Raw genomic sequence first — 16,253 nt, forward strand, 5'->3', positions numbered from 1 at the left:
ATCATAAAATGTTAGGAATAACTTATATTATTTGGCTAAATTAAATTTAAAATATATGTAAATAGCGCCCTCAATTTGCACACAAATATACGGCTTATGGAATACAAAATACCACAAATAAGCAGCAAAAGATGAATAAATTGAAAAAGAAACTAAAATCTGTGTTAAAAAAGAGCTGAAAAAATACGTACATATTATACAGGGTGGGCCATTAAAAAGTTCACACTTTTTTGATGGCTTATTTCTCAAAAGTACAAAGACATATTGAAATAAGTTGAACATATTTGTAAACCTCTATGTCTGGACTGTCATTGCTGAAAAGGGCATTAACATCCATGGTCTAATTACAAAATGGCGGCCATTTGAAGCAAGGGGGTCAAACACCACTTTGCACACACGTAAGTCAAATGGAGCGGATGATCACGCGATATATGGTGGTAGCTGGTTCACACCACAATGGATTAGGAACAAAGGAAGACAAATAACAGTACGCATGAAAGTTCTGTCAATATTTCTCTTGTAAATTAACCATATTTAAATAAATATTTCTTTTCAAACAGAATATGTAGCCTTCCAGTTGAACAGAATATGTAACAGTAGCTTTAAATAATCTCAAGAAGTTAACGTTTGTTTGCAGTCGCATTCTAGATAATGTGCATAATTTTATACCCGAGTCTTCATGATGGTTATTGCACTATAACATAAATCTTATATAGAGATATAACAAGATAAATTTATAAATAGGTGTCAGGAATGTCTCTCCTTCTCTTCGGAAATTATTTCTTCATATATACACATGTAAACCGTAGCAGTGCTTCAATGGAAACGAGTTATTTGTCTCAAATTGTCATGAAATTAAAAATATTGCACTAGAAAAGTAAGAATACAAGTAAAATCATATTTGACTCTGATAAAAATAGTTCTGTTCTTCATTACTGCTTATCATGGTTCCATAAAGTCACGTATTTATGCATGCCACAGTGAAAATGCTTCTGTCTTTAAAGTGTTCTTATCGTCCTTCAACGTGGCCTCCTTGCTCGCTGAATACAAATCATCGCATCGATCGTACATATGGTGAACTGCTCTTGAAGTAACCCTGGTGCGTCGGATCCTTGTGAACGCATCTGTAATACGTCTCCTCAGCTCCCGCAAATTCCTTGGCGGACCTTTGGCATACACAGACGCCTTGACATCACCCCAACGCCAGAAGTCCAAAGGTGTCAGATCAGGACTCCTCGGAGGCCACTCCACATGATGTCCAAGGCCGACAATACGATGCGGAAACAACTCCTGCAATCTGTCTCTAACAGCGATAAGACGGTGGACTGGCGCTTCGTCTTGAAAGAACCACGCCCTGCGAATGGCCCCGTTCGCTTGCTGTCCAAATATTTGGACCAGTTGAGGCTCTAGCATGATGCAGTCATGTCTACAGTAGAATTCATCTCGACCTTTGCAGGACTTAACCCCATTAAAAGCTATTAAACCAAGATAACACTCATTGAAACAGCTCAACTGATTAAATCGGATCTTCTCTGGTTGTGCACAAGTGTCTGTTTTCATGTGCGATATCGCAATAAAGCTGGTATTCATAGCTTCAGTTGGGTAACCGATTATAAAGGAAACGAAAGGAAACAATGGTATGTGTGGCATTGTTCACGAAATGAGACAATGGCGTGCTTTTTGTAAACCAGCATTCTTGAAAATGAGCAACATAATGATTGTTGACTTAACACGGTTTGGAAATAATTTCTTCATATTTTTGGTGTTATCTGTCGTTTACATATCCTTCCTAAAACACAAAAGTGCGACCCTCTCCAAACATCTAAATTAGCTAAAAATTTAGGACATGTTACAAAACTATATTTTCTAGAACCTATTTAGAATAGTTAAAATGTAGCTTGTACCGTTTGTTTGTGGAATCCTTCAGAAGTGAGCGGTCCGATACCAATATTTTCGGTCAAATCTCCATTCAATTAACACGGGAGTTGGCTAGCTATGCCTTGCCCTCACTCATATTTTACAAAAGTGCGACTATTTCTGAACATCTAACGTAGCTGTAATTTTAGGTCATGTTAGAGAAATATATATGCTAGAAGTTTGGAGAATAGCTAAAATATTTGCTGGTTATTTTTCACACAGTGATGTTAACTAGGCAAGTGCCCATTCTTCCAACGTACATCATTTGTGGAGGTCACGCGTCAATGGTGAGAGCACTGTGTATTGTGTATAGGAAAACGGACAGTAACTGCAGTATGGTTGATCATGCGCGTATTTTTTTTGGGGGGGCTTTGGGCGCCAGCCCCGGGTCAAAGTAGGGCGGCAAAAACGAAGGGCGGCGGAAGAAGAAGGCGGCAAAAACAGGGGGCGAAACGAAGGGCGGTAAAACAATTAGCAAATAATAAAGGGCGCAAAAAATTGAAAAGCCATATAAAATTTGTAAGAACGGTTGCTTTTAGGGCGCTAGCGCCGTGAAATCCTTCTTTTTTTTTTTTTTTTTTTTTTTTTTTTTTTTTTTTGCTCTTCACTTTTTCAAACAACCGTAAAAAAAATTGGGTCAACCTTTTCGGGCTGTTAAAGAAGGGGCGGCAAAATTGTTTCTTCTTCAGCCCCCCGGGGTTGGGGCGGCCACGGTACGCCACTGTTGATCATTGATTATGTCGAGGTAAACGTTTCCATTTATGTTCTGGTCAACGAATATCGGTCCTATCAACCAGTTGTTTCCTGTGACGGCTGCGAGAACACTAACTTTGCGTTTGTCATGTGGAACGTTAAAAGCAAAGTCTCTCGGAGGATTGCCTTTCGGTGCATACATCCGTGCGTTTTGAGAAGAGAGAGACCCCCATTTGAAAGTTTGCCTCGTCAACAACAACAGCGGTACAAGAAAGCGACGTGCTCTGTTAACATTCGATATCATGAGTGATGATTCGTCTGAACGTTGTCCTTGGAATATGGGGATATTATTGTTCCGTCGAGTACTCAATCTTGGGTTAGCTTGCAAATCCCTTCTAACATCGGCAATGTGATTGGCTGATCTTCCTGTTCGTGGTCTCCCACTGTTAGATTTGTTCCGATTGAGAACAGTTCCATGTAAGTGAAACTTTTGTTTAATATTATAGATGTGTCGGCGACTAGGAAGTCTGGTATTCGGAAACTGGTTCGCCATGCATTCAGGACAGAGCGCACCTTTCCGGTTCTTGAAATTTCCTCCTCGAGAAAATTCGTTCCTCCTTTGTAAACTGCCGCATTTTGAACAGCAAGAATCACCTCAAAGTACTTACACGGGTATCTCTAACATGAATGACAAGAACGCACGCAAGGCATTTTAAATTTGAAGTTCCCTCCAAAACTAATGTATTTGTTATGTAAAAGAGCATGTCCAATCAGCCTTTTGTGTGTCAATTTCACAGGTGAATGATTTTCAAACAGTAAACAACTCATACACGCATGAGTCCGATGACCCCGGCAATGACACTCAAGTAAATGCATATAGAGTCATCAAACTTTTTAAAACTTGCTTAAACCTAAAAACTTAATATGCATGATCATTGTCTATAGTCTTACGTGTGCAAAGTGGTTTTGACTTCTCTGCTTTAAATGGTCGCCATTTTGTAATTAGACCATGGATGTTAATGCCCTTTTCAGCAATGACAGTCCAGACATAGAGGTTTACAAATATGTTCAACTTATTTCAACATGTGTTTTCATGTCTGAGAAATAAGCCATCGAAAAAGTGTGAACTTTTTAATGGCCCACCCTGTAGTGTGATAGTTTTTGGTATTGTCCATGTCTAGAATTTAACATTATATATTGTTTTGTTAAAAAAATTAATAAATGGTCACATCAAACAACCGTGCATAGGGGATCTATGGTTTGAAAATGGATACTGCAAGGCTGGTGCAGGTCGGGACAATTTTGAGTGAGTGAATTTACCAACAGAGTGGAAAAACAAAAGATAAAATTACATTAACAGTCTGGGGTTTGACAGTACAACATGTTACTGCTAACAGTGTTAACCCTAACCTATTAGGTGAACCCATTAACAGGAAGAATTACTTTTGTCTCAGACTGTACAAGCCTTTGGTGTGGGGCCACTTTAATTTCAAACTGCATAATTTTATTTTGTTTTATTTTTCTCATCAAGACCTTAGATGGTACAGCAATTCAGATGACAGTAGAGTCACTAAGACCTGAAAGCAGATATTGGAAAGATCGTGGCTATCAACAGCGATGGTTTGCTAAAGTAGAGGCAGCCAAACCAATCATTGAAAGCATCATTCAGACAGGCATACATGACTCATGCTATAGGGAAGTCCACAAAGCAAGGTAATAAAAATAGTTTTGCATAAAATTATATGGGAATATAGATAAGTTTTGATTTTAGATAACAATAGAAAGCATCCTGAGATTATTCAGGATTTAGATTTGAGTCTATCAAATCTGTAGTTTAAAGGTGTGTGATCAGATTGTTTGCTGATTGTAACACAGTAATTATGATTCTGCTCACATTGAGGGTCATCGCCCAACATTCTTATTTCAAGTTTTGATTTAAATTGCTCTGGCATTTTAGATTATAGAAGCAAAAATGTGTATCCTATTTTTTCATATCGCCTAAACAAATCATTCCAGGCTTAAAATTTCACTGTGGTTATGAGAACAGTATGAGCTTTCACAAAATATACCAAAATCTGCTGTCAATCTGGTCAAGAACCTTTAATGTGATGTAAACAAATCTACGGAATTTTTTTTCCATATTATGAACATCAGGTGGTGCTGGAACAGTTAGCATATATAGTGCAAACATTCTTCTCCATTATTGTGCAAGTGTGTTGTAAAAGAAGTAACTCTTATATTTTTCAGCAAATTGTGGGAGAAGATCTGTGTTCTGAGACTGTTTGTAGAACATATTTGTCCTGTGAATGTAGAAGTTGAAGTTGTTATTTCAAATCAAGGATTGATGCTTTGGAAGGTAGATGTCATAGCATATACCAATTTCATATACTACATATATTAATCTGTATGTCATCTTATTATCATCTTTCTAATTCCAAAACATAATTGTTCTTGCAAACCAAGTGAGTATATAAAATGCCATATGATGGCAAACAGCCAATCACAATTATTATAATTGGTCCAATGTCTTTGTTGTTGAACACTTCTAAGTGGTGTTGTCAGATTTGCAATCAATTGTGAACTGTGACAAGAGATATTACAAAGTGAGCAAGCCCTCAGTTTTAGACTAACAATAAAGCCATTCATATTGCAGCAGAGAGAGGTTCATGGTCATCATATTGCAAACACTCGCTATATGGGTTGGCTTAGCAGTTTGGTGACATTCTGTTTCTGCATCTGGTTGCTCTATATCCTTACATCCACTACATACATACAATAACAGATATTGCATTTGGTGTTGGTTTACTGTTGCCATTCGACAAGCAAACACTGTGCCATTGTATGAAAGTACAACTGCACAACAGAATAGAACATGTTGCTGAGATAGAAACCGAACCTGAAGCGGTCTGGTCTGCTCATGTACAATACAAATATTACAGATGCTAATAAGCAGTAACATTTGCAATTAATCCATATTTGATCAACAGTGATTTGTCTGTTGATGTCCGTGTCCATTTTCCGGGTCCATTTTACCAAACTCATAAGAACTCATTTTATATGCTGTCACATTTACATCTTTAATATAACAGAGTTTAGCTAACAACCAGAATGGAATGAAGACTTTAGAAGGTCTCAGAGTAGTAGAGAATGTACTGAATATGTGTTGTAAACACGCAAGCAAAGCATACTTCAAGTAAGTAAAACAATTTGCTGTTTATTTATGAAAATTAATAGTATATCTGATATCTCAATTTTGATTATGGTAAATGATCAGTTGATTCAGTTCAAATAACAAATATTGATGCGTGTACACACTTAAAACTACGGGGTCAAAAAATGACCCAAACGGGGTCATTTTTGACCCCAGCATAGTTATCAACTAAACACCATACCACTAACGGGGTCATTTTGACCCCATTGGTCGGGTCATTGCAATGACTACGTATTTGGGTCAAATAGTAACCCCATTGGGGTCAAAATATTACCACATTTCGGGGTCAAATGAAATGACCCCTTCAAAAGGGTTGCCTTATTGGGTTACTTAATGACCTCATTTCGGGGTCAAATGAAATGACCCATTTGAAAGGGTTGTTTTATAGGGTTACTCAATAACCACATTTAGGGGTTGTTTGGATTTTTTAGTAGGCCTATGATCATGCTGGTCCCACCAGGACATAAGTGTGTTTCTGCACAGAGAAAGCATTACATAAACAGCAAACTGCAAAATGCATCTGTGTATCACACTCACACACAGTCAGTCATCGCCTATGACAGTTCACGATATAAGCTTACATGATATAAGCTTAACAACTGCAGCCAAGACACCAGCCACGACAGCATGAAATTGGAATGAATCTGCGTGCATAGACAAGGGTCTATGCATCCTAGCAGTCTCACTTTTCAACTAACTTTTCATATTCCATCATGCAGACAAGCACACACGACAATCCGCTGAGCTGCACAATCAGAACAAATATGGCGCTGATGTAACCATTGAGCCGATGCACACCGTGTGTGCAAATAGTTCGAAATGCAAGTCATTATAAAGTTGACAAATTGGGTAACTTCGGTCAAAAAATTAGTTTTATTTATTAATCAACAAACATTAATTGCAGCTCATGTTTAAACTCATTTATGAATTGAGATTTTCAAAGCGGAAGATTGAAACTGATATCAATGCGCCGACGGTATCGGCAAAATGACCACTAAGTTTTTGACCACGTTCGTCAGTGGCTAAAATGACCTCGTGAATGTGGTCAAATTAAAACAGTACAACCCCTTGAAGGGTCAAAACAACCCCAAACGTGGTCAATTCAAAATGACCACGGAAAATATAACCCCGTAGTTTTTAGTGTGTAAGGGAGCGATCGTTATTTATGGCAGGGGGGAATGGGTAAATTTAGGGGGAACACGAAATTTTTTGTGGTCTTGAGGGGGGAACCTGAAATTTTAGTTGAACCAGGAGGGGGATTGTTAAATTTTAAATGGAGAAAATTGGGAAAACAAGGGGAACGCGAACATTTTGAGCGGACGCGAGTGGGGAATGCGAAATTTGTTGTCGATATTTTTGTCAAAACACCCATTCCCCCCCCTGCCGTAAATAACGATCGGTCCCTAAGTTTCATTTTTCGCAACATTTGTGACACCTTAAAATTCCTGGAGCATGCAATACAATGGAGAATACAATAAAAATAACCGATTAACTTCTAACTTGGTAGGATGATAGACTGTGAGCTCAGATCTTGTGCTGTATTGTTTTGTGTTTGCATATTTATGAATATTAATGACCGTATTTGGAAATCCATTACTCCACTGTGAAGCTTGCATGCAATCACTTATGAACTTGGTAGGGTAATACTGATCACATTTTGTGTTGTGTAATTTGTGTCATGTTGTATTATACAAATACAAATATTGACTGCTATGAGGGGCATGGTGAAAATTATAGGCCCAAAGTGATCTCAAAACCATAACTATGCCAAAAGATGCAATTTTAACCATGGCCCGACCCGAATATAAAGCAGGCAATGGTCTTTTGTACCGAATAAAATAGATTCTTGTTATGTAATTGGTTAAAAGAATATGCTAGGCTAGGCCAGGAACAAGCATTTGTTTATTCTTAGAAACACTGATCCTGCAGATGATCACCTTGAATAATCCTCATATTTAAAGTATTATCAATATCATATGGGCAGGTTTTCTAGAATTCAAAGTCTGTGTTGATGATTTTGAAGCTTTCATTCAAACTTTCATTTGTTTTTTCACTTCACTGCATATACTCACAGTTCAACACATTGGAAGGGCGCATCTCTACTGATTCAGTCATTTTTGGTCACAATTTCTCTGCTTGCTTGCTTGCTTTGTTATAATATAACTGACTCGGTATTGACATTGTCAAAATAAAAATCAGCAATATTATTCAATTACAAAGAAGAGATTTAATGAACTATGGCCTGGGAATAGTCAATTTTTACATAATTCTTAAAAATGGGGGCAAAGCTACTTAAATGGCCACACCTTTAAAAAATCAGGTAGCAGGAATCTATATATGAGGTTAATATACTGTGCCAAAAAAGTATCCTTACACTTGGAAGAAAAATCCTAACAAACTAGACATCTGGTTTGAGAGTGGCACAGTGTATTTTACCCATACGAAAAATCATTCCGTACGGACCGTATTATCGTAGCGTTGAATGCGCTGAAGCTTGTGAGGCGGATCCTTTGCAAATTTGGCGGATCTTTTGTTTTTGTGACATTAAAAATCCATCTTTCGCATGGCCGCTGTGTGTGTGTATGGGAACGGGGTCAGCTATGCACGCATGGATTCTATTAATAGCGACCTGCATGCATAAACACTAGTACTGCTGACTGAGTGTACCAATCGTAGCAGGGTGTAAAATATAAAACAAAGTCAATGTTTAATCTCAAATATGTTATGGGGTAAATATAAGCATTTGAATAATTTAACAATAATTTGAACCTGAAAAATAAATGAACATGAAAGTTCATGAGTGATTTTTCAACATATTTGACTGTTGGATAAATATGGGTGCTGCAGCTTTGGAGCTAAGGCAATATGGCGCATTACTTTGAAGTTGGTAATGGGTAAATTACACTGTGAGTGGTGAATGGCTAATTTATGCGTACCTTCAATTTAAAACAAAAGGAACAAAAGAAAACTGAAACAAAAGATCTGACAAATAAAATGAAAGTTATGAAGAGTACAGAGAAAGTAAAAACTGAATTAAAACTGCTTTAAATAACGCTTCATTGAAGAAACTGTGTTGTCTCTTTGTTGCGCTTGTTGGAATCTTTTTGCGTCTTGTATAGGCCAGTTTGTCACTTTTAAAACTGGACCTTCTTCTATTCATTTGCTTGTAACTTTACTTCTTGAGGTCACATTGAATTCAATGTGGTGTCATAATGTGCAGGATTAGATAGTGCATCTATTAAAAAATTTACCCCAATATCGTTCAGTTTTGAAATTGTGATTATTTGTCCAAGTGTAAGGATACTTTTTTGGCAGTATATAATGTTATTATGTTATATCATGAATATTAATTTATCAATGGAATTTAGGGTACTTCTTCTGGTCAGACAGATCACAAAATGACACCTAAATGAACTCCATGTGATAATGATTTTTCATTTAAAGCAATATTATAACATTATCATACGAAATAGATTAGCATTTCTTTGACATAAAATGTTAGTTTTTACTGTCAGATATATCCCCTTTTATTTATGAGCCGAACAACTATGGCAAAGCAAAGAAAATTGGAATTTACTACCAGCGCGTATGTCGCCAATACATACCACTCCTTCGGTCATGTTATGGTACGACCCTTTGTTGTGTAGATCACCGTCCCATACGCCGTGTACGTACTGTGTGTTATGAACATCGTGTATGCGTTCGACTAATAATTCCATCGTAATAATAAGACGCCGGTTCCGGCGCTTTATTCAAAATCTCGGATTTTGACAAAACTACAGCACCTAGAGTCTTGATTTTTGCAGGGTATATTGGTTTAATAAAGTACAAGATAATCGTGTAAAAATATGAATTTTAAAAAATCAGTGAGGGCGTCCTCCTCAGCAAATGTTATAATATGGCTTTAATTTCAAATTGATTGTTTGTGTTTTCTTTTATGCAGAATGGGAGTAGAAGACTGTCCACTCTGCTATAAAGCTGACATAACACAGCCTATAGAGTTGCCGTGTGGGAAAATCTGCTGCAAAGACTGTCTAACCAAATGGTTCCGTACCACCAGCAGTCGGTCATGCCCTGCATGCAAGGAAGATGTAGCTGAGGATTATCAGTTAGAGGTGAAGACAGAAAATAGGTCAGTTGTTTTTTACTGAATTGTCAATTGAAATGGGTATGTTTAAACAGGACTGATCAAACATAAAAAGTATAGATGTATTGTACATTATAAGCAACTCACATGAAGGTAATAATTTATGACCAACAAAAAAGCATATTCTCAGCTAATAATTGGGGAAGGCTCCTGAACATCTACATCTATCAGTGGCATTTCCAAGGGGAAGGTGCCCCTTGTGGGGGAATCCCACCCCTTTATTGGATGCTGACCACTGACATTTCAGATTTTTGTCAAATTGTACCCCTTGGATTCATTTGAACCCCCCTTTAATTTGCCCCTCCATGGAATATATCCTGGCTATACCACGGCTACCAGGATACTCAGTAAAGTTGCCAAAGGGAATATTTGACTGAAAATATAATATGAATGCTGAGTATCAAACATGGATCAAAATATACAAGACAGATCAAAATATGCGCTAATTGAAAAATGAAAAGATGAAATTTGACTTGCATGCCAATTGACTCATTTTGATTGATTACACCACATATAACTTCTCATATTGGAGTGTACTGTATTGTATGCTAGTTATGCAAGTCATATCTACTAAATCATTTCAGAGAAGCTATACAGAAGTACAACTCCTTCCGTCAGCGTTGCAATGCATTTTTCATGGGTGTAGTATCTCAGTTATGCTTTGCTGAAGGAACGCCACCAAACTGTGAAGTAGTGGAAAGACTCATGACATATGTGACCAGAGAGACAGAGATGAAGGATAGCAATGATAAGCAACAGAGGAGGAGGATGCAAACAAAGAGACTTACAGCAACCAAGGGTGATGGCATTGATCCAAGTCCAGTCATCAGATCTGTGTTACTGCAACTGTTGCTTCAATCAAAGTAAGTTTTAAAGCTCTAATATATGTGATTTCTGTCAAATTTTAATTTTGTTTGTTTTGTTTTCACAAAAATTATAAAATAATAATTTAGTTATAACTTAAATAACTTAAAATTAATAAGGCCCTGCAAACTTAATAAAAACTAGTATTGTCACAAGGTTTAACCCTAGCGCCTAAAACCCGGAAGTGGGGCAAAGATGGCACCCCATTAAACTTTTCCTGGTTTGCTGCTCCATATTGAGCTCTTCATTTCAGTACTATTTAGGAATAATATTAAACTTTGCATCACAGTATTGTTGATTGATGTTTAATATTTTATCACATCAGTGTGACAGAAGTCCAGAAGTATATCAGTCAATATTTGGAGCAAGCACATCATGTACTAGCTCAACACAAAACACAAGATATCATCGAAGTCTGCCAGCTCTTTATACAGTGTCTCGAGGTATGTTAGTAAAGATTTATTTGTTTGTTTATCATCCCAATCCCAATCTGCGGATAATATGAAATAGAAGAGAAACACAGGGTGTATGTATGGGTATAAGATGTTTTCCACTTATCCACTTTGTCCAGATTATTCAATATTGACAAAGAATTGTGATGGTACCTGTGAACAACATCACAACACTGAATTCTGCACCAGGCTTTTATCTTCAAAACTACATTATTTTTTTCGCTCACTTGGCAGTTTTCAATAGCAGAAGGTGATGCTATGATACTATCTTCTACAATAGAGGTAGTGACATCAACGTCGCCATCTTGTGTGTACGGAGTGCCTTATTGGTTGCACTGCCCTTCCTGGGTATCAGATTGCACTGCCCTTCCTGGGTATCAGATTGCACTGCCCTTCCTGGTTATCAGGTTGCACTGCCCTTCCTGGGTATCAGATTGCACTGCCCTTCCTGGGTATCAGATTGCACTGCCCTTCCTGGTTATCAGATTGCACTGCCCTTCCTGGGTATCAGATTGCACTGCCCTTCCTGGTTATCAGGTTGCACTGCCCTTCCTGGGTATCATATTGCACTGCCCTTCCTGGTTATCAGGTTGCACTGCCCTTCCTGGGTATCAGATTGCACTGCCCTTCCTGGGTATCAGATTGCACTGCCCTTCCTGGGTATCAGATTGCACTGCCCTTCCTGGTTATCAGGTTGCACTGCCCTTCCTGGGTATCAGATTGCACTGCCCTTCCTGGTTATCAGGTTGCACTGCCCTTCCTGGGTATCAGATTGCACTGCCCTTCCTGGGTATCAGATTGCACTGCCCTTCCTGGTTATCAGATTGCACTGCCCTTCCTGGGTATCAGATTGCACTGCCCTTCCTGGTTATCAGGTTGCACTGCCCTTCCTGGGTATCAGATTGCACTGCCCTTCCTGGTTATCAGGTTGCACTGCCCTTCCTGGGTATCAGATTGCACTGCCCTTCCTGGGTATCAGGTTGCACTGCCCTTCCTGGGTATCAGGTTGCACTGCCCTTCCTGGGTATCAGGTTGCACTGCCCTTCCTGGGTATCAGGTTGCACTGCCCTTCCTGGGTATCAGGTTGCACTGCCCTTCCTGGGTATCAGGTTGCACTGCCCTTCCTGGGTATCAGACTGCACTGCCCTTCCTGGGTATCAGATTGCACTGCCCTTCCTGGTTATCAGGTTGCACTGCCCTTCCTGGGTATCAGATTGCACTGCCCTTCCTGGGTATCAGATTGCACTGCCCTTCCTGGTTATCAGATTGCACTGCCCTTCCTGGGTATCAGATTGCACTGCCCTTCCTGGTTATCAGGTTGCACTGCCCTTCCTGGGTATCAGATTGCACTGCCCTTCCTGGGTATCAGGTTGCACTGCCCTTCCTGGGTATCAGGTTGCACTGCCCTTCCTGGGTATCAGGTTGCACTGCCCTTCCTGGGTATCAGACTGCACTGCCCTTCCTGGGTATCAGGTTGCACTGCCCTTCCTGGGTATCAGGTTGCACTGCCCTTCCTGGGTATCAGGTTGCACTGCCCTTCCTGGGTATCAGGTTGCACTGCCCTTCCTGGGTATCAGACTGCACTGCCCTTCCTGGGTATCAGGTTGCACTGCCCTTCCTGGGTATCAGGTTGCACTGCCCTTCCTGGGTATCAGGTTGCACTGCCCTTCCTGGGTATCAGGTTGCACTGCCCTTCCTGGGTATCAGGTTGCACTGCCCTTCCTGGGTATCAGACTGCACTGCCCTTCCTGGGTATCAGGTTGCACTGCCCTTCCTGGGTATCAGGTTGCACTGCCCTTCCTGGGTATCAGGTTGCACTGCCCTTCCTGGGTATCAGGTTGCACTGCCCTTCCTGGGTATCAGGTTGCACTGCCCTTCCTGGGTATGAAGTTGCACTGCCCTTCCTGGGTATCAGATTGCACTGCCCCTCCTGGGTATCAGGTTGCACTGCCCTTCCTGGGTATCAGGTTGCACTGCCTTTCCTGGGTATCAGGTTGCACTGCCCTTCCTGGGTATCAGATTGGGGGTATCAGGTTTCACTGCCCTTCCTGGGTATCAGATTGCACTGCCCTTCCTGGGTATCAGGTTGCACTGCCCTTCCTGGTTATCAGATTGCACTGCCCTTCCTGGGTATCAGGTTGCACTGCCCTTCCTGGGTATCAGATTGCACTGCCCTTCCTGGGTATCAGGTTGCACTGCCCTTCCTGGGTATCAGACTGCACTGCCCTTCCTGGTTATCAGATTGCACTGCCCTTCCTGGGTATCAGGTTGCACTGCCCTTCCTGGGTATCAGATTGCACTGCCCTTCCTGGGTATCAGATTGCACTGCCCTTCCTGGTTATCAGGTTGCACTGCCCTTCCTGGGTATCAGGTTGCACTGCCCTTCCTGGGTATCAGATTGCACTGCCCTTCCTGGGTATCAGATTGCACTGCCCTTCCTGGGTATCAGATTGCACTGCCCTTCCTGGGTATCAGGTTGCACTGCCCTTCCTGGGTATCAGATTGCACTGCCCTTCCTGGTTATCAGATTGCACTGCCCTTCCTGGGTATCAGGTTGCACTGCCCTTCCTGGGTATCAGATTGCACTGCCCTTCCTGGGTATCAGATTGCACTGCCCTTCCTGGTTATCAGGTTGCACTGCCCTTCCTGGGTATCAGGTTGCACTGCCCTTCCTGGGTATCAGATTGCACTGCCCTTCCTGGGTATCAGATTGCACTGCCCTTCCTGGGTATCAGATTGCACTGCCCTTCCTGGTTATCAGATTGCACTGCCCTTCCTGGTTATCAGATTGCACTGCCCTTCCTGGGTATCAGATTGCACTGCCCTTCCTGGGTATCAGGTTGCACTGCCCTTCCTGGGTATCAGGTTGCACTGCCCTTCCTGGGTATCAGGTTGCACTGCCCTTCCTGGGTATCAGGTTGCACTGCCCTTCCTGGGTATCAGATTGCACTGCCCTTCCTGGGTATCAGATTGCACTGCCCTTCCTGGGTATCAGGTTGCACTGCCCTTCCTGGGTATCAGGTTGCACTGCCCCTCCTGGGTATCAGGTTGCACTGCCCTTCCTGGGTATCAGGTTGCACTGCCCTTCCTGGGTATCAGGTTGCACTGCCCTTCCTGGTTATCAGATTCCACTGCCCTTCCTGGGTATCAGGTTGCACTGCCCCTCCTGGGTATCAGGTTGCACTGCCCTTCCTGGGTATCAGGTTGCACTGCCCTTCCTGGGTATCAGGTTGCACTGCCCTTCCTGGTTATCAGATTGCACTGCCCTTCCTGGGTATCAGGTTGCACTGCCCTTCCTGGTTATCAGATCAATCAATCAATCAATCTTTATTTCATTCAAAATACAACAATACAATAACAGCAAAACAACACATTTGAATGAGGAGATGCTCAGATTGCACTGCCCTTCCTGGGTATCAGGTTGCACTGCCCTTCCTGGGTATCAGGTTGCACTGCCCTTCCTGGGTATCAGGTTGCACTGCCCTTCCTGAGTATCAGGTTGCACTGCCCTTCCTGGTTATCAGATTGCACTGCCCTTCCTGGGTATCAGGTTGCACTGCCCTTCCTGGGTATCAGGTTGCACTGCCCTTCCTGGTTATCAGGTTGCACTGCCCTTCCTGGTTATCAGATTGCACTGCCCTTCCTGGGTATCAGGTTGCACTGCCCTTCCTGGGTATCAGGTTGCACTGCCCTTCCTGGGTATCAGATTGCACTGCCCTTCCTGGTTATCAGATTGCACTGCCCTTCCTGGGTATCAGATTGCACTGCCCTTCCTGGGTATCAGATTGCACTGCCCTTCCTGGGTATCAGGTTGCACTGCCCTTCCTGGGTATCAGGTTGCACCAGATTGTTTGATTGTGCTCATTTAGCACTTTGAAATGGTCTAGCTTCCTGCTGATATAAGATGTACAGGGGTCCCATGCAGGGGTCCCATGAAAATTGGGTTCCAACAAATGTGGGGATATTTTTAAATGGTTATAAATCATCATTCAGTATTTACATATTTAATAGCCACATCCTTTAGCTATAAAGTGCAGTAACTCACAGCTCATTTTTTAGACTTGAGTTTGTCGCTCAATTTGTCTTGTTTTTCTCAAAAATCAAATCCTTTTTGTCAAAAGTGACACATGTTTCTTGAAGGAAATTTTCTGAGAATGTCAGAAATGACATTAAAAATTTGTATGTATGGAATGGAAGACAGAATATCTTGTATTAAAAATTGCACATGATTTATATTTATGTTGGCAGGACTCATTTCACAGACAAGCTGCTAAACACAGCAACCCTACACATGGTCTCATTGTCATGGCAACTGAAAATCTGCAAGAAGCCAGACAATGGCTTGAAAACAAGGAACCTGATGAACACGTCACAATACATTATCTCATAGCTATTGCTAGTGTTAGGTTTGGTCTAGTAGCTGCAGCCAAACTCATGTATGACATATATTACCAGAAAGATGGAGAACTGTCTGTTAATATGAGACAAGTAAGAACATATTAAGCTTAGTCACTTCCACAATGTATGAAACAGTGCTGTAGTCAAGTCCACCACGTCCTAATCTGAATCCTTGGTGTTTGATTCCAAGACCAAGACCCAGTCTTCAAAATGATGGAAATGTAGTTCTTTATTCATGGCAAAACATTGATAGAAAAGCATAATCAATGGGATTTTGTTTTTAATATGCGCACAAATAATATTGGTGTTGTTTTAAAAAAGTGCAAAATTGTTGCAATTGACAGTTTTCTCGTCTCACAAAATGACAAAAATTTACAATTCAAAAAGTTTAAGAGGTAGGTGCATTTTTGTGTTTTCAGTGTCATTGTCTTTCAGGTGCACTTTATTTTTAAATGAACATTTTCTGGTGGTTTGTACGACGCAGGGGGTGTCTGTGTCTGTGCCTCCCTAAATGAAAACCTAATTGAAGCCATTTTGGTGGACGATTTCAGCACTGTTATTGTGTAACATT

At 40.9% G+C, this 16,253-nt stretch overlaps 1 protein-coding gene across 1 annotated transcript in view; it reads left to right on the forward strand.

Moving 5' to 3' along the window:
- LOC140166723 (E3 ubiquitin-protein ligase rnf213-alpha-like) overlaps positions 1 to 16,253 on the forward strand; it is a 123,215-nt gene that overhangs the window by 78,636 nt on the left and 28,326 nt on the right. The window contains exons 27-33 of the mRNA XM_072190221.1: positions 4,142 to 4,323; positions 4,858 to 4,966; positions 5,700 to 5,803; positions 9,765 to 9,953; positions 10,553 to 10,831; positions 11,158 to 11,275; positions 15,533 to 15,772. Coding sequence (XP_072046322.1) covers positions 4,142 to 4,323; positions 4,858 to 4,966; positions 5,700 to 5,803; positions 9,765 to 9,953; positions 10,553 to 10,831; positions 11,158 to 11,275; positions 15,533 to 15,772 — 1,221 coding nt within the window. The remainder of the gene's footprint in view (positions 1 to 4,141; positions 4,324 to 4,857; positions 4,967 to 5,699; positions 5,804 to 9,764; positions 9,954 to 10,552; positions 10,832 to 11,157; positions 11,276 to 15,532; positions 15,773 to 16,253) is intronic.

The sequence above is a fragment of the Amphiura filiformis genome, chromosome 12, assembly GCF_039555335.1.
Source record: "Amphiura filiformis chromosome 12, Afil_fr2py, whole genome shotgun sequence".
Classification (NCBI taxonomy): domain Eukaryota; kingdom Metazoa; phylum Echinodermata; class Ophiuroidea; order Amphilepidida; family Amphiuridae; genus Amphiura; species Amphiura filiformis.